Here is a 19,059-nt window from a genome sequence, read left to right as displayed (position 1 = left end):
TCAAAAACACTGACAGATCCACCCAGTCTCCAAACCTAATGAGAACTGGAGTGGATCCTCAGCTTGGGGTCCAGTGTGACCTGCTATGCTGTGATGGAGCTCCATCTATTTGTGCATTGATTGTGCAACTCCCCTGCACGCCCTGTAGAGTTGTCGGGAGCCAGAATGTGACGTCACTCCGGCCCAGGAATCCCAGTGTCACCCATCACCTCTGTCACTGCACCCCATGTCACCCAGCACCTTTTTTTACTGCAAACCTAGTGTCACCCATCATCTCTGTCATTGCAATCCCCTTTTCACCCAGCACCTCTGTCGCGCCAACACCGCCCTAATGACTACTCACAAGGAATATGCTGAGGGAGACTGGAAATCCCGGGCTCCCTCCCCCCTTGCTCTACCTATTTCCTCCTTCCTTCTGTCATTGCTTTCTCTTTCTCTGCTGACTAATTTGGGGAGTGTTGAGGAGATGCTGAGCATACCGAGACTTATGAAATTCACCTAAAACACCAAAAGGACAGGACCCAGAAAACCCATTGTCTCCTGAGTTTACAGCTATGTATTAGTGAGGACACATTGCCCAGAACACTTGTGCTCCGTGTAAAAGGGGAAACTTAAAAGTGACACTAAACTTTTTTTCACTTTGCTGTTGTCTCCTTATATCCCTTATCCTGCATTAATTTCTAATTTTACATTGAAATCTCTTCTATTTCATTTAAAAACAGCTGGGCGCATGCCCGCTGCTCCTCTGTGCTTCCTTCACTACCAGCCACTCTTCTCCATCAGTTCACAAGCTTTCTGTGAGAGCGTGCTGCTCTCCCGAACTACATTTCCTATAAATCACTGCGGGCACAGATCCTACTGCACATGTCTCTATGCACAGGAGTCCTGCCAATGTTCTGTCGAAAGCTCCGACCCGTTGAGATCTCCGACTGGTGACGTCACGTCCAGTGACTTGCCAGTAGGAGATTTAGACCAGATGACACTGATGTGCGTGTGCCAGCCGCGTCGCCTCCAGAATCCTCATCAGGTTATCGAACTCCCATCACTGCGCCTACGCGGCTTCGCGATCCCCATCATGTAGAGATGGGAAGTACGGATCTTTTAAATGAATCGGTTAATTTGAATCAGTTCATTCAAAAGAACCGATTCATGAACCGAATCTTCGATTCACTTGCTGAGTCGGCTGACAAGCAAGTGAACCGAAGCTCAGGTGCTGTCTGAACCTTCATAGAGGACTCTGATTCAGAGAAGGGTGTCAGACAGCTCCTGGGGGACATTGATACTAACGCTATAAATAAATGTAAGTTAAAAAATGTTAAAATAAATTAAAAAAACTAAAAACAAAAATTGTTTATTTAAAAAAAAAAAATGTTTTTATTTTTTTGTAAATGTGTAAATCTCCCTGCTGACTGCCCCAGGCTTTCTGTCCCTTATCACTGCTGCAACCTGCTCATTGAGTCAGTGTATTGTTCTGCTGGTGACGACTCACAACTCTTTTAACTCCTCTGATGACTAAGGATTCTTTAACTCAAAGAATCGAATGAGTCTACTAAGTAGAATAATTTGATTCTTTTAACTAGTAGACTCATTCGATTCTCAGAATCCGTGTACTGTGACTCAGAGATGTGATTGGTTGCAGGGGTGGGCTGGGAGGAGCTGGCAGGAGCCTGGCAGGAGCCTGGCTTTCACTCTAGGATCATGTTACAAGACCTGCTAGAGTCTCTGCTATACGTCACACACTGGCTCATCACACTGAGCTGCTTCAAACGGATCAGCTCACTCAGCTGAATAGACTCCACCAGTTCACTGAATAGAATCGATTTAAAAGAACGATTCGTTCATGAACTGGACATCTCTACCATCTAAAAGGTTTTATTTTTATCATACTTTTTAATATGTTTCTTTGCGGCTTAACAACATTGGAGTCTTTAAATGGTGCGGATATTGGGGGAAATGGGTGTGGTCATTGGGGGTGTGGCCACTAAAGGGTGTGGCCACTGGGGGGTGTGGTCACTGAGGGGCGCTGTAAACCTTTCTCGCACAGGCGCCTAAAGGCCTAAGGCCGGCCCTGGCATGTGCATTGACGGGTCAGAGAACTTGATGGGGATCGTGAAGCCGCGCAGGCGCAGTGACGGGAGCTCGATAACCCGATGAGGATTCTATACGCTGGCGCACGGGACTAGTGCCATCTGGTCTAAATACGCTACTGGCAGGTCACCTGATGTGACGTCACCAGTCAATAATCTGTCCAGTCTAAAAATGCTGTCAGATGGTGTAGGCTCACATGCGGAAAGAGGGAGAGAAAGAGAGAGCGAAAGAGAAAGAATTAAAACTGTTTTCAGCCAGCCCTGAAACAGTTTCCCTCACCATGTAACACAGCCATACGGCCGCGGTTTTACTCACAGGCAACTCACAGGAGCGCAGTGCTGTGCGGGAGTGTCGCCGCCCGTCACTCTTGTGGCTCTTAGGTAGTAAACGATGTGCGGCAGTGTCGCCCCCTGTCACTCTTTTTGCCTGGTGTCTCTTACAGATTGTGGAGGAGCATCTGTGAGGTCCTCGTTTAGCTGCCCGGCAGGCTGCCCAGGGGAACCCAACAAGCACGCTACCTTTGGGCAGCCTGAAGCGATCTAAAAATTAAAGCAGCAAGTACTTGTGAAAATGTTCTGTATCGGCCCCAATACAAGTATCAGTATCGGGACATCCCTAAAATCTAGTGTCCACCTTATTTTTCATAGGACATATGGAATATAGCAGAGATTTGATATATTTGACATACAGTATGTAGATTATATTTTGTACAATTTTCAGAATCTCAAAAACTTTATGTATCCTTCATCAGGAGGGTGTACACAGATTATTTTTGTGACAATATATGTCTGCCGAGACTGTAATTTTTGGTAATTAGATCATATTTTATTGTTTACACAGCTTTGAAGCATTAGTCATATCATATCGCAGCCCGTACTTTTCTATTTCATCATCTCTTTTCACCTTTGTATTTGGGGTCATCTGAGTAAACTTTACCACTACCGTATGTACTGTGTTGTGTGTTTAAAAGAAAACTATGGGGTAAGTGTTTTTCCCCATAGTTCTCTTAAGGGTCCCGGAGGACATATACTAGCGTCCTCCTGTGACCCAAAGCTCAGTATATCGCGAGCTACAGCTCTTAGTATACTGAGACCGCCGCACCCGGGACGGATCCTGACATTACTGTTGAGATCCACCCAGCTGCATGAGTGACAGCTGGCTCTGCCTATCTAGAGGCAGAGCCAGCTGTACCTGCCCCCTCCCCGTCTGTTCCTCCAGTCAGCGCTGAAGGATTGGAGAGGGGAGGAATCCTTGCAGGGAGTACCTGCGGTCACGTGCAGGACTGTGGCCAATTACCGTTTTCGGACGGCGCAGTGCATTGTGGGATGTGCCGCAGTCGAACAGACCGCTGACATCCCATAATGTTCGGCGTTCGGCGAACGCTAGAACATGCAATGTTCGAGCCGAACCTATAGTCGACTCGAACATGCAGCCCATCCTTAGTGGTGACTGACAGTCACAGCTCTCTGCAGGGAGATGATCGAGAAGTGAGCGAGCAATGGTATGTGTTCGCTCACTTCCCGATCTATTGACGACGTGTGACAGTTTCATTGTCACACGTCGGCTCGAACTATGAGGGTGAGTGATTTTCCCTCATACATTTTATATAATTTGTTTCAATTGTATAGATGTCAATGAACTGAAGGTCCTTGGCTGACACCGCATCATATTAACCCAATTCAGAGCAATCTGACAGACGCCTGAACTGCATACATTTTCATACATTTTCATTAATCATAAAGTAATTTCAAAAGCTACTACTACTGCCTGGTTAAATCAAACACAGCCATGAGCAGAGCCCCCCTGCAACTCTGCTACCAATTGCAGTGGCATAGTCTTTGTTCTTACCAACATCTTGTCAATAAAGTTCTTCAGTACGTCGGCCACTTTCCTGCATTTTGCAGCAGCATTGTGATATATCACAGTCGTGGCTCCTCGGTTCCAGTCCACTAAGATGACATTGAAGTCACCAATAGCAAGCAATTTTTGTACAATTTCATCAAGCCACACAGGAGGAGATCCAGTAGGCCGATAGCCATGGGTGATGAATATTGTTTTTCTTGTTACATCCAGATACTTAAAAGCAGTTGTGTTCTCCAGGTTCAGATCCCCGGCACAGTTTGCATTTTCCCTGGTGTAAATTAGCAACTGGACCTTCAGTTCTGTACCAACAACAGAGTTGTGTAACCCGAGGTCTGTAAATTCATGGCATGTTTCTTCTGTATCTGGAAAGGAATAGAATTCACAATGCTTTAGTATGCATATATTTTACCACCTGGATATTTATCAGTCTGGCAATCTGGTGTCCCATAAGACCAGCATTTCTGAGAGCGACATTTATGTGAACCTATTGCGTGGCATAGCACTGCACATATCTAACAAATAATGTTTCTGTATTACATTTCACCAGTTTGGCTTTGCAATTTGTACTGTGTTACCATGTACACTAATTTTACATATCCGGATATTGAAACTGGTTCCAATGTATCCAAACCCCTCCTGTATTTGCCCAGCCACACCTATATGTAAGCCTATATTTAGAGACCTGTCACCTCAGAGGACTGAAAATCCACACAGTTCTCTGTCCCTTCTTACCCACCTTGTCCAACAGTCAAGACAGCTCCCTTTCATTTCTGTTTCCAAGATACAGTGGGCTCCCACAATCCCCCAGTTTCCTGCCCTCAGGTGCTGAGATAGACCACATCTGACAGAACAGCATTGACTGGGCATGGCAATTGCCACCAGGTGGAGTTTTTTGTTTTTGGTACTCGCCGATACCGAATACCGGAAGTCCCATTCAGGAAGCGAGGCGGCTTGTTAAGACTCGCCACCCGGCTTCCCAATTAGCCGGCTTTCTGGCCAATCAGGAAGCCGGGCGCTGTGTAATGACGCGGCGCCCGGATTCCTGATTGGCAGGGAAACCGGCTCCATGCTCCGTCATGAGGTGACGAATGAGCATGAAGCCGGCTTCCCGACCAATTAGAAAGCTGGGCGCCGTGTAATTACACAGCGCCCGGCTTCCTGATTGGCCAGAAAGCCGGCTAATTGGGAAGCCGGGTGGCGAGTCTTAACAAGCCGCCTGGCTTCCTGATTGGCCAGCTTCCGACCAATCAGGAAGCCGGACAGCGCATCATTACACGCTGCCCAGCTTCCTGATTGGCCTGGGAAGCCGGCTCCATGCTCTCTCCATGCTGGAGCCGGCTTCCCGGCCAATAAGGAAACCGGGCAGGGTGTAATGACGCGCTGCAAATGTTAGGTTTAGCAACAAAGCCTTTAAATACAGATGACCCATAGCTCCCAACTGTCCCTATTCTGTAATCAGATCCCTCTGTCAGTTGTTTCTCCTCATTGTCCCTATTTTTGCGCTGATGTATAGCTCTCCATAAAAATTAACTACCAAAAGGCTTACTACCATACGAAACCCTTCATCGTTTTGCTCTATAATTGCATTTGTTACTTTGAAAAACTAGCATAAAATAGCCTTTAAAGTAAAGTAGCCACCACTCCATGCTCCCTCCTGTGATAGACTACAATCTCATGTTTAGTGTACTAATTTGCAGGGGCGTCTCCAGGCCGGGTGTCATCCAGAGCGGTTACCAGGTGACACCCCACTGTGACGTCACGCGCATATGTGGCCATCTTGGTGATGGACGCTGGCAGAGAGAGAGGAGGGGACGTTCACCCGGCAGGATAAGGTGTGTCGCTGGGTCCCCTCCTCTCTCGTGCAACTGACCGAGTGCCCGACTTTTCAGAGGGGGTAACACCAAAATGACTGTCAGTCATTTTGGTGTCACCCGGGTGTGGTACGTACCCCCCTAGTGATGCCACTGCTAATTTGTATGGAGATCGTAGTCTATCATGGGAGCAAGTTTGGAGCGATGCCTACTTTTTCACAAACTTTGATAGAACACCATCATCAGGGGGGTATGGCCGGTACCCACATGAGGCGCCTGGGCAGCCTGGGGGGCCAATTACATAAGTATCAGCTGTACCAGGGGCGGCATGGCAGAGGTGATTGGGAGGGGGTGGAGGAGGCCAGGCCCCAGCACCAGCAGGTAAGAAGAGTTGGGAGGAGGTACAGGGAAAGGGACCCCGGCCACAAGCCCACCTGAGGCCCTGCAAAGCCCACCATAGAGAGTCTCAGATGGGCTGTGCAGGATCTATGGTGTGCTCTGCATGGTCTCAGGTAAGTCCAGAGTCCAGTGCCATACATAGCATTAAGGTAAAAAAACGATATATGCCGTGTTATCTTCATTTTAGATGTCAAAAGAGTTTTGTGGCTCCTGGTGTTTTTTTTTCTGTGGGAAACGGGTCCAAATGGCTCTTTGAGTGTTTAAGGTTGCTGACCCCTGTCCTAGGACAACAGCAAGTCCTCTTTTTCCTCCTGCTGCTGTGCCTCCAATGCCCAGAAGCAGGGGGCATAAAATACAAAAAATGTATTGCAACTGAAATCTGACTAAGGGTTGTAGTCAGCAGTGGGTGGTTGGGTCATAGGACGGCTGTGCCTTACCCTGTCATGTAAAATCCCGATGCCATAGAGTTCGTTCCATAGGCAGCTTTGCAAATCACACGCCTATTACATAGTACAGTAAACATTGGGGACATGAGAGCCTATTGTACTGCATTTCATAGGAAGAGAACTGTGCAAACACACAGCTGCTGTCTGTTATCTCCAGGTGCCAGAGGTCAACTCTTCTGGTTTTCACATGGCTCAATGCCACACGCGTCAGAAAGGAAAATGTCACAGGGACTCATCAAGGTACAACTGTCCTTCTCCAGGACAAGCAAAAAATCAAGGAACTGAGAAAAATGTCCATGATCAGCCATTGATATGTAATAATATATGAGGTGCAGGAGGGATGTAAACACAATATCAGACCTAATATTCTCAATGAACCTTCTGCAAACGGCTATACACCCCTCACAATACATTAGTACTAAACTCTCAAACTTTTTTTCAGTAATAAATCCGGATCAAAGAAATATACATAGAACAGCAAAGTATTTCTTTACATGTTTGCCCAAGCAAACAGTTATGTTTCCAAACAGCTGACTCCAACTCTCTCAGCTCAGCTTCTCTGAACTTCCTGTCCAGTACAAGATCACAAGGGAGAGATAAGATTCCAGTAGTTGTCCATCTACTAGCTTGGAGAAGGGAGAAAGGAGTAGTGAGGTGCGGGGAGCAGTGAAGTGGCTGTGCCTTGCTGTGTGTGTGTGTGTGTGTGTGTGTGTGTGTAGACACACACAGCTTACTAGCAAACACAAGGGTGGCTCTATAGGACTCTGCAAGGGAAAGGAGCCACCCTAAAAACAGGAAATCAGGACCAGTGCTCACGAGACCAGCTGATTCTGCAGGAAACTAAAACTTTTAAACAGCAAGTATCAGTATCCATTGCAAGTGATTCAATCAACATTTTAAACAGATTAAAGGTTTTTTTTTTTAAGTAAAAGGTAACCCCTGCAGTGGGGCTCCTCCCGTACTGCAAAGGGTTAACTTTCTTGTTTTCCTCTAGTGGCTCATATAGAGAAGAAATACCAACTGATTCAAGGTCCTGCGGCAGTGACAGTTCACGCTTTCTCTCCCCCCTCTACTCCAGATGTGGTATGTTCCTCACGTCTAATATAGATGAATGGACTATATTAGGCATGATGACATCATCGGGGGTTAGAGCGCTGGAGCCTGGGGGAGAAGAGGCCGCGGGGACTGGTCCAGCAGCCAGGCGGGACCGAGAATCGGGTAAATATAGTTTAGTTTCACCTCTAGACAAAAAACGAGCAGTTAACCCTCGCAGTACGGGAGGTAACGCCACTTCAAGGGTTACGTTTTTTACCACCTGGGGTTCTTCTTTAAAAGCCATTTGACTTTAATGCCACTTTAAAGCCCAGTATTGCATAAAAACAGATGTTCTTGATTTGCATATTGTCCAATATACTGTATGTTCAAGCTGGCCATCTGTGTCAAAGTCATCCCTTTTTTACCAGTCCCTGCTGTACAGGGACTAAAGACTTAAGATGCTTATACGGGAGTATCATTAAAGGAGAACTATGAGATGAGTGATTTCCACTCACCTCATAGTTCTAGCCGACCTGTGACAATGAGACTGTCACAGGTCGGCTCAGTAGATCGGGAGGTGAGCGAACACATACCGGGTTCGCTCACCTCTCGATCCTCTCACGGCTCTCTGCCGTGACAGGGGGAGGGGCTGGATTCCCCTCTCCGATCCTCCAGCGCTGACTGGCTGAACGGACGGGGGAGGGGGCGGGTACAGCTGGCTCTGCCTCTAGATAGGCAGAGCCAGCTGTCAGTCACGCAGCTGGGCGGATCTCGACGTCCATGTCGAGATCCGCTCCGGCGTCTCAGTATACTGAGCCTAGGGTGACGGGAGGACGCTAGTTTGTGTCCTCCCGTTACCCTAAGGAGAACTATGGGGAAAAACACTTACACCATAGTTCTCCTTTAAAAGGGCATATATTGACAAAATTACATAAATCAGCACAGCTGGATGAGATACAAAGATAGATTACACATAAAAAAAGAGAAATAAAAAGAAAAGTCTGATTGATTCATATGTGCAGCACAGATTTGACCTCTTACAGACACTTTTCTTTTATACAATTTCCAAAATATGCATTTCTCCATACCCAATAGAACCCCATTACATCCCAATTGTCAAACACAGCCCATTTTCACCCCTTGACCCTTTAGTTTAAAGTAACAGCACCATTTGTGTTTTCTTTGTAGCTGACCTGTTAGGAGAGAGGCGCAGAATCTACCACTGCTGGCATGGTGTCTAAATAGGGCTCTTTCAAGTGTTGTGGGGGATAGAAATATCCGGTTATTCAGCGGCTCCTTAGGGGGTGAGCGCTACACTACCATAGCTGACATGACAGTAAGGGAGCATACTACTTTATATGTAGTGCCTTATTTCCACAGACCTTGCACCACATTGTAATCCATAAAAATATTAGTAAATTATTAATCCACCCAGTGACGCGTATCGATGATGAATACTGCTCAAGTCTGACATCTGCTCTGAGTCACTCCCTGTTCTGGTATGCAAGAAATTGACTTCAAAGAACTATGATGGATGACATGAGATTTACTTGTAATCTACTATTATATTCTAACTGCTATTTTACGTTTACAAGCAGAGGCTGATGGGTTTCTTATGGAGGACTGAGGGGATCTTTTTTTGGCTTATCTTGAACCTGCAGAAGGTTCTCAGTACAGTAAATACATTAAAAGGAGAACTATGAGGTGAGTGAAAATCACTCATCCTCATAGTTCGAGCCGACGTGTGACAATGAAACTGTCACAGGTCGGCTCAATAGATCGGGAAGTGAGCGAACACATGCCGTCGCTCGCTCACTTCTCGATCATCTCCCTGCAGAGAGCAGTGACTGTCACTCACGGCTCCCTGCAGTGATTCCCCCCTCTCCGATCCTCCAGCGCTGAGTGGGCGGGCACAGCCGGCTCTGCCTCTAGATAGGCGGAGCCCGCTGTCACTCACGCAGCTGGGTGGATCTCAACAGCATTGTCGGGATCCGTCCCGGCTGCGACACTCTCAGTATACCGCGAGCTGTAGCCTGCTATAGGGCTATGGATTGCAGTGACTGAGCGTGCCCAGTCTGACTGGGGGATCTGGAGGAGACAGGCCTGTGTGTGAGGCACTGTGTGAATTAGGACTGCAGGCAACAGAACTGAGTGATTCCCACTGACAGTTTGGGACACACAGAATCGGTACAGCCGCATCCTGAAAGACTGATGTTCATCTGCTAAACCGGAGAGACTGTGTTTGAGCACCCGAACTGAGGCCTAGTCGCGTGGCTGAACCGGCCACCGGAGTAATCCAGCCTGCCCAGCTGAGTGAGTGGAGCCGACGGAGCTGACTGAGATCATTGCCAGGTACCCTAGATGACCCTAGACGGCCCTTAGACGATCCGAGATGTCCTGCCACAGGCCTTAGAAGACTACATCCTTTCACAGACGTCGGTCTGAGGAAAGAGGGACATTCACCTTCCACAGACAATCATCCTCCTTTTCCCAAAGGGACACTGGAAGTGGTGAGAGGCCTTTGGCCATTGCAACAACTGTACTTTCTACATCTGCTATACAGCAAGGGCCCCAACGTTGGCTAGCCTAGGACAGTACTACTGGCCAGTAGTTTAGAGTGGACTAGATACTGTTAAGTAGAGATATTACTGTTGATTATATTCAATTTAAGTGTATTATCTGAAACAATCTGACATTGCTGGTTTTTCGTGCATGCAATATATATATAGCTGCAGCTACTGAGTTGTAGATTGCCTTAGCCTGCTGCCTTATATCCCTTTGTGTGATTGTTGGGTATACTATTGCCATAGTTGCTTTGTATATTGTGCTATTATTAAATCTGCTATAAAACTGTTCAAAGGTGTGTTGGTGTGCTGTGGATCCAAGATTTGGGCGGTACATTGGTGCAGGGGGATAGAAATATCCGGTTATTCAGCGGCTCCTTAGGGGGTGAGCGCTACACTACCATAGCTGACATGACAGTAAGGGAGCATACTACTTTATATGTAGTGCCTTATTTCCACAGACCTTGCACCACATTGTAATCCATAAAAATATTAGTAAATTATTAATCCACCCAGTGACGCGTATCGATGATGAATACTGCTCAAGTCTGACATCTGCTCTGAGTCACTCCCTGTTCTGGTATGCAAGAAATTGACTTCAAAGAACTATGATGGATGACATGAGATTTACTTGTAATCTACTATTATATTCTAACTGCTATTTTACGTTTACAAGCAGAGGCTGATGGGTTTCTTATGGAGGACTGAGGGGATCTTTTTTTGGCTTATCTTGAACCTGCAGAAGGTTCTCAGTACAGTAAATACATTAAAAGGAGAACTATGAGGTGAGTGAAAATCACTCATCCTCATAGTTCGAGCCGACGTGTGACAATGAAACTGTCACAGGTCGGCTCAATAGATCGGGAAGTGAGCGAACACATGCCGTCGCTCGCTCACTTCTCGATCATCTCCCTGCAGAGAGCAGTGACTGTCACTCACGGCTCCCTGCAGTGATTCCCCCCTCTCCGATCCTCCAGCGCTGAGTGGGCGGGCACAGCCGGCTCTGCCTCTAGATAGGCGGAGCCCGCTGTCACTCACGCAGCTGGGTGGATCTCAACAGCATTGTCGGGATCCGTCCCGGCTGCGACACTCTCAGTATACCGCGAGCTGTAGCCTGCTATATACTGAGCTTTGAGTCACGGGAGGAGGCTAGTATATGTCCTCCCGTGACCCTAATAAAACTATGGGGAAAAACACTTACCCCATAGTTCTCTTTTAAGTAACAATTTGGAGAAATGTGTAAATGGCGAAAACACAGCACTCCAGTTCATCACAGCTTTCATGCAGGTTTCTGTGTTCTTGCACTCCAGATTGCTTCTTGGGGAACAGCATCCACCACCCCACTTGTCAGCAGCACTTCCCTTGACTTAGCTTTAAGGTGCCCATACACTGGCCGACATTTCTCAATCAGCTGATCAAAGGAGCCGGCTGGAAAATGTTTGTACGATCAGAGCCAGCAGCCAATGAGCTGCCTGCTCTGATCGGGTATTCTGACAGGTGCCGCCAGCTCCTGTCAGCATACAATGCAAACAGCTACGACTCCTCGATCGACACACTGTTTGTGTTGATGGAGGAATCACGTCAATTTCTTCCGTTCAGCCCGTGGGTTGAACAAAAAAAGTTGACAGGTATTTGGCCAGCCTTAGAAGAGCTTAATCACCTGGCCGGAGCTTTGTGCACAATCTAAAAACGAGCAGAGGGAACTGAAGCCACCTTTGATCCTCTTAGTTCCATGCACTTCGGCCAATAGGTTCTATCTCACAATGTGAACACGCCCTTGAGGCTTGATGATCTCTCTTGACCCTGTGCAACAATGCTGGAGAGCAACACAAATTAAGGACAATGAAAGGGAGTTATTTTTCCACATTCCTTACATTTCAAAATAAACATGCAACACTAAAGGGGAACATTGACTGGACAGTTCCAGTTTGTGCCATAGGCGTGGATAACACCATCAACACTCAGAAGGTAATATAAAACCTGACAGAGGTTCTAACCAAATCCCACTCTAAAAAGTTTATAAACGTTTTACTAGCAGTTCAACTTTAAGCAGTAACAGCAACAGGGATGGACAAGTCATTATCAGGGTTATTCACTAAAGGGTGAAGAGTTTGGAGAAGACAGGAGAAGTGAACAATCTAGGACAACATAGCTGAACTGGAAAGATTCTCCAATTCAGCTCACTTTCCAGTTCAGCTATGTTGTCCTAGATTGTTCTCTTCACCCTTAAAGTAATAACCGCGTAAGTCTATATAGGACGGCCATTTGGCATTTGCAGACGTTCTCACATGGCTCTCTCTATGCATTTAATGTTGGTAACCTTTAATTTTATCCTAAAATGCACCAAGCACTCATAGGCAGGACATGATAAGTGTAGTCACTCAGTAGATACACTGATATGGCAAAGCATCTGATCCACTCTACTTGGTATTATTTAGAAAAGAATGAACCTTCTACCTCCATCTGTGCAATGCTACAACGCTCGTTTCCTAACAACCCCATAGGAATGCTGAATAGCAAACAAATCCAGAAAATTCAAGCATAAGTGTCAAGTATTCTGTAGTACCCAAAACTCAACTCGCATATAATGTCTAAAATGAAGCCCCACAGCCTATCAACTGCCAATATGTGGAATTCTGGGATGCCTATTTTGATTTCTGTTTCAGTAATTCCACTGAAGCAGGGGTGTCACTAGGCTAAAACACCTAGGGCACAATCCCCCTCCTTCCCGCCCTACGGCCCCGGGCCTTCCACAGCAGTTTTGATTGATTGAATTTACTTGTTAACTAGACAGGCTTGATTCACGCTTGTTTACATGATGACGCGTGTGCTGGCGGGGGACTTTACAAAAAAATTATTAATTTTTTTTATTTAATATTATTTTTAAAACTGTTTTTTTTTACTTTACTTTAATTGCTATGTGATAGCATATTGGCAGTGACAGGTACTCTTTAAGGTGATGCTGGGGTCCAAAAGACCCCTAGTTTCGCTTTTACACTCTAAATAGGCTACTGAAGTGCAGATCGCACTTCAATAGCTTATTGCTGGGCTTCAGGAGCCCAACAATGACAGCTATGGGACCGGAAATGATGCAATACGCGTCGCTCTCGATCCCATAGAATGGGGAAGAAATTGGTGAACAAACGTTCACTGATCTCTGCCCCAGCTTCCCACCGACACCTGACAAGCCGCTCCCGGGCCCGTAGTAGGGGTGCCGGGAGGGGGGGCGCCCGGTTACCGGATCGTAGAAGCGATCTGGCGGCAGCTAAGCTGCCAGAATCGCTTCTACTGTAAATCCGGCTCTAGGATCTACAAAACTGAACAGACTCCGCCGGGACCCTTCAGAATTCATGACGGGATTATACCGTCATGGGTCGTGAAGGGGTTAATAGTTAAGGTACCTGAATGTATTTTGAAGGTTTAACTCCTGAGATTAGTGTCATTTTAAAGTCACCTACAATAATTAAACACTTCATCCTATGTTACATAATCCAGGTCACTGCACTCTATACACTTCCGTGTACCTTTTATACGCCCTGGCCTAGACACTTTGTACACAGTACATTACATATGCCTGACTACATCACTCTTTACACTATTTTGGTTATGACATGCTTTTAAACACTGCACTTATTATGGACCGCATATGGTTCTATTATTTTCATACAACCTGTGGGCGGAAGGAAAAAAAATAGAATAGGATTCCTCCATCGATGCTTACGAGTGTTGATCCAGGAATACACTGCTGTTTCTATTGTATTCTGACAGCAGCCTCCAGCCACTGTCAGAATACCTGAATGGAGCTAGAAGCTGAGAATTATCTGACCTGCTCCTTTGATCAGCTGATTGAGGGATGTTGGGTGGAAGGGTGCCAACAGCAGCACCCACACAGTGAATTTAAATTCACTGTGTGTATAGTCTACTTTACCAATGTGAAGAACAGTAAATAAAGTTACCCTCTGCTATAAAAAAAAAACCCTGTTTGTTTGTTTTTTCAATTTACCTCTCACATGATTGGGTATTCAAAGTGAACACAGGTTCACCTTATTCATTAAAGAAAAACTCAAGGCAGTTAAAAATGTAACCATTGCAGTGGGGCTACGCTTGCACTGCAAGGGTTACGTGCTCATTTTGGTCTATGGTGTATAATAAAGATATATATACTCGCCCGATCCTCAATCCCACCTGCTAGAGTGATCCCCGCAGCCTCGTCTCCCCCCGGGTACCAGTTGTCTGAGCCTCGCTGATGTCATCACATGTAATACTAGTCCATTGACCTGTACTATATGTGAGGAAGTTGAGGTACATATCACAGCCAGACCGGAGGGAGAGAGATGTGAGCAGTCACTGCCGCAGGACAGAGGTTCGGGTGAGTATATCTTTTTTTGTTTTATACCCCAGACCAAAACCAGCACTTAACTCTTGTAGCGTCGGGGCAGCCCCACTGCAAGGGTTACGTTTTTAACTGCCTGGGGTTCTTCTTTAACATTCTCTTTGCGGTGAACAGACTCGATTCCTCCAGTAGATTATCTTTTGGCAATCATACAATATATGGCTGTCAGATGTCAGGCATGAATTAATTCCAATCTCCACCATTTGTGCATCGAACGTCCCACTGATGTTACCTAAGAATGCATTGCAGGTACATTTCCAGATACCGGAGTTCTAGCTCATAGGAATAGAGGTCAGCAGACAAAACTGAACATCAGCTATATCCCAAAGGATGATGGATAGTGGCTGAATGAGATGATTGTCAACTACTCTGGCAAGGACAGTCCAGGCTGGCCAATGATCATCTAAAGTTTTGACTTTTTTTTCCTGCCTCTTAGACAGCAGCAGATCTTCCAGAGGAAGGAAGAAGGTGATAGAAGATGTAAAAGTTACACAGAGACAAAACTCACCAGCTCTGACAGAGGGAAGCAAACAGAGGGGAAGAACACAGAATCCCAGGCACAGCTCCAGCAGCATACGGGCGGATTGCTCTTGTCTCGCAGTTCATAGAAGATTGGTACTCAAAGAAAGTGCTGGATGCAGTGACAAGCAGGAAGTGTTCAGCAACATTGCAGTGACACCTTCGCCTCTGCAGGCCACTTGGACTCCTCCCTGTTAGGGATAGGCAGTTTCACAGCTGATTTCATTCCTTCTATGATTAACTTCAAACTTACTGAAATCAGAGTAACCAGCATTTCCACCTCGCTGTAGGAGGTTTTCATATGTAAATCAATCCTGGAGAGCACGCAGCTTACTGGAAGGAGTGACCAATCTGCAATGTACTCTCCCAGACTTTACATGCATGGGTTCAGTTCACAAAGCTTTACACAAAGATAGGTATTGTCCTTGGAAACTAATGCTAACCATACACGGCACGATTTCTCTCTTTCAGCCCGTTGGCTGTATAAGAGAGCATCAGTTGGTTACTTCATCCAGAATGGACGGTGTGGATGGAGGAATCTCCACTGGCACTAGGTCATGGCACCTAAAGCATTTTCTGCACTACTCTTCTTGGGCTGGCCATGTGGGTAACCTGAAGCAATTTTTTCCTCTTTGCTGGAAGGCCTGCCATGTCGTACACTGGCACTTATTTACTTACACTTTTTTTATGCACAAATGCGCACTTTTACCCCCACAGAAAACTGAGTGTGTGGGTGCCTTCGGGGCCATCCTGATGTTGGGGGAGACGTTCTGTGGCCTCTATGGGTTTACTTTACCTCTCCTCATTCAGGAGTCTCTCTTCAGGAGAGCCCTCACCAAGTACTTGGTGGACTGGCTTCAGCAGGTCCCTAAGGTTTGGGGTCTGCTTGGCTTTGGCTAGGTGGACCAGGGTTAACTTGCTCCTGTTAGGAGCCTTGTGAACTGGGGAGTTCAGGGAGTTGTGGTCCTTTCTTTTCAGAGGAGGACCAAAAGCACCCTTGTGCACTTTCTTCTTTTTGTGTGTGTGTGTGTTGTAATTCACAATTCACTTTTTTGTTCACAGGGAAAGTTTGTCTATAATGCCTGCACCGTGGACAAAAAAATCTAAACTGCTGGCTTTTGTATTCAGGAAGCCATGACTAGTGATGTTCGTGGGCTTGTTGCAAACCCAGTCACCAGAGTTCATCCAAGTCAGTGACACTCACCTCTCCCAGCTCAATCAGTTGTAGCCAGGACATTACCTGCCCCTTTGTTCTGTGTAGCGGGAAATGCCCCAGTTGCAACTGATCAGAGGGGTGTGTGCCACTGACAGTTTTACACGTACTTGGGCATATACGGTGCACTGCAATTAAAAAAAGTAGTGCATGCACAGTAGATGCATTGCTTGCACGGTATGGCATGCTAATCGCACGGAACCTTACAATGAACGCATCTGACCAGTGTGAATGGGCCCTTAGTCAGCCTTCAGCCATAGAACTCTGTCAATCAAAGTTTTGTTTCCCAGCACACTACCAGGGTTAAAAACAGATTTTCTTTGCACAACTTTTGCAAAATATTTAGTTTTTGTACTTTGTAAAGTCCTTCCATGTGCACCTTAATTCAGGGTTTGTTCACACCACTGACAGCTCCGTGCTGCGTGCACGGCCGTATTGGGCAGCTCCCGGGAAGGACAGGTGCTGCGTGTGCTTAGTATGCAGTTCCTGTCATTCTCTATGGGAGTACACGGCCGTACGCCGCCCTACGCTCACACACCCTGTGCGGGTGTGGGTTTCCGTACTCGTACGCTGACAGGATGGATCATGTCTGCGTCCGAGCCGGGACACCCGCACGGACCTGCACTTGAGGTGAGCGTAGGGGGGCGTACGGCCGCGTACTCCCATAGAGAAGCACAGGGACTGCATACTAAGCACACGCAGCACCTGTCCTTGGCGGGAGCTGCCCGATACGGCCGTGCACGCAGCACGGATCTGTACGTGCCGGCCTTTTCTCGTGTGAATGAGGCCTTATTCTGAACCGCTGGCTTCAATCCTTTTGTGTCTTTGATCCAGAACAAGAAACCAGATCGGGAAAATCAGTGTAAATGCAGAAATAATGATCCATCTGCTTGTCCTGGGTCACTGAGCCAACAGGTTTACAAATACAGCCAGGCAACTAGCATTTCCAGAATGAGGTCAGCAGTGGCCCCATGTTTCCCTAATGACGGGTTGACTTTAAAATAATAAAACATGTGACCTCTGTGGTGGAATGGCAGGATCCTGCATTCCAGAAACAGGGCAATCCACCAACACTGGAGACGCACAGGCTAAGTCATGCAGGCTTCATTAAGTGGCATGCTTGAGCAAGGATTAGTAAGAGATGTTTCCAAGCTGCCAGGCATGGCCCCGGGCCCCGTCATAAAAATAAACTTTTTTTTTTGTATACGCTACACACAAAGAACAAACCTGTGGTGCAGTTGATGGGTAAATAATGGCAGACAGGTAGGCGTCAGTCCTGTGTTATATACTGCATTACACACATCCCACGGATGGATTCCCTGGCACTGACGGGGTTCACAAAGACCAGCAATTTATTTCGACATCCATTCAAAGGCAATTCACATTCCACCATTGTGGTGCATTAATGGTACTGCAAACTATAAATATGTGCCCCATGCATGGCCTCATATTTAATGCAGTGCACCATAACGCATGACACATGCATGGTGGTGCATGTTGCAGATACGAGAGGAGAACATTCAGTGATTAGATCAGATAGTATACATGTATTCTTTCTGTGTCATAAAATGAAGCACATTGTGATCAGACAAACGCCCCTTTCCTGTTCTATTGGGTGCATATGCCGTGTATTTCTATGTCCGCCATCTTTCTATGCACAGGCACACAGATTCCATTGCTGGAACTTCAGAGTAAACTTGTGGTCAGTTCAGTGTATCTAAATGCAAAACTTTGTTCGTCTTGTATAGAGTGGCGAGGGGTTGGAACCCCTGATGGGTTTTTATTGCTGTCTTTGTTCCTGCTTGGGAGAGTCACTCTTTGTATCTGTTCTGGTGACCATTGTCACTGGAACGGAAGATCTAAACATCATAAGTTGTCACCAGAACAGGAATAGAGAGGAAGTCATTGTTTGGCGGACGATTCTCCACCTGGACCCTTCAACATGGCCACCCTTGGATCAAATTTTCAGAAATATGATCCATGTATGGCCAGCTTAAGGGCCCGTTCACACCAGATGCAGTGCGTTCCGGGCCAATTCCAGCCAGAACGCACTGCCTAGCATTGCAGCCGGCTCACTTTTTTGTGGGGCAGGAGGGGGCGTGGCGGGCCATTGAAGTGAATGGCATAGTAGCCACGCCCTCCGGCCACAATGCGGCCGGCCGCACGGGATCGCAAGGCACATTATGCCTGCGGTCCGGTCTGATCAAAATGCTGTAAGCACTATTTTGATTGCACCGGACCGCAGACATAATGTGCTCTGCGATCCCGTGCGGCCGACCGCCTACTATGCCATTAACTTCAATGGACCGCCACGCCCCCTCCTGCCCCACAAAAAAAGTTGAGCCAGCTGCAATGCAAGGCAGTGCGTTCTGGCTAGAATCGGGCCGGAACGCAGTGCATCTGGTGTGAACGGGCCCTAAGATGGAATTTATCTCACTTTTGGAATTTTGGATTTTCTTTTACTTTCTGAAGTGCAAACAGGAAAGAAAATGAAAGAAAATCCTATGAATCGGACAAAGATAGTTACATAGTTAGTCAGGTTGAAAAAAGACACAAGTCCATCGAGTCCAACCTATAGAGATACAAAGAAAAAAAAAAAAGAAGAAAAGTCTGAACAGGACACTATGCCCACAATTACACCCTGTTGATCCAGAGGAAGGCAAAAAAAACCCCTATAAAGCATGGTTCAATTTGCTCCAAATTGAACCAGATGGCAAAAAAAAAAAAA

The 19,059-nt window shown here is 46.6% G+C and overlaps 1 protein-coding gene across 1 annotated transcript in view; it reads right to left on the bottom strand.

Moving 5' to 3' along the window:
• The window catches only part of LIPH (lipase H), a 38,383-nt gene extending 21,023 nt beyond the window's left edge, over positions 1–17,360 (bottom strand). The window contains exons 1-3 of the mRNA XM_018557449.1: positions 17,350–17,360; positions 15,108–15,217; positions 3,937–4,313 (exon numbers count right to left, since the gene is read on the bottom strand). Of these exons, the coding sequence (XP_018412951.1) occupies positions 3,937–4,313; positions 15,108–15,174 (444 nt within the window). The 5' untranslated portion in view covers positions 15,175–15,217; positions 17,350–17,360. The remainder of the gene's footprint in view (positions 1–3,936; positions 4,314–15,107; positions 15,218–17,349) is intronic.
• Between the last annotated feature and the right edge of the window lie 1,699 nt (positions 17,361–19,059).

Source organism: Nanorana parkeri, unplaced genomic scaffold, assembly GCF_000935625.1.
Source record: "Nanorana parkeri isolate BGI_ZX_2015 unplaced genomic scaffold, ASM93562v1 scaffold284, whole genome shotgun sequence".
Lineage (NCBI taxonomy): Eukaryota > Metazoa > Chordata > Amphibia > Anura > Dicroglossidae > Nanorana > Nanorana parkeri.
This window is presented reverse-complemented; position numbering and strand designations above follow the sequence as displayed.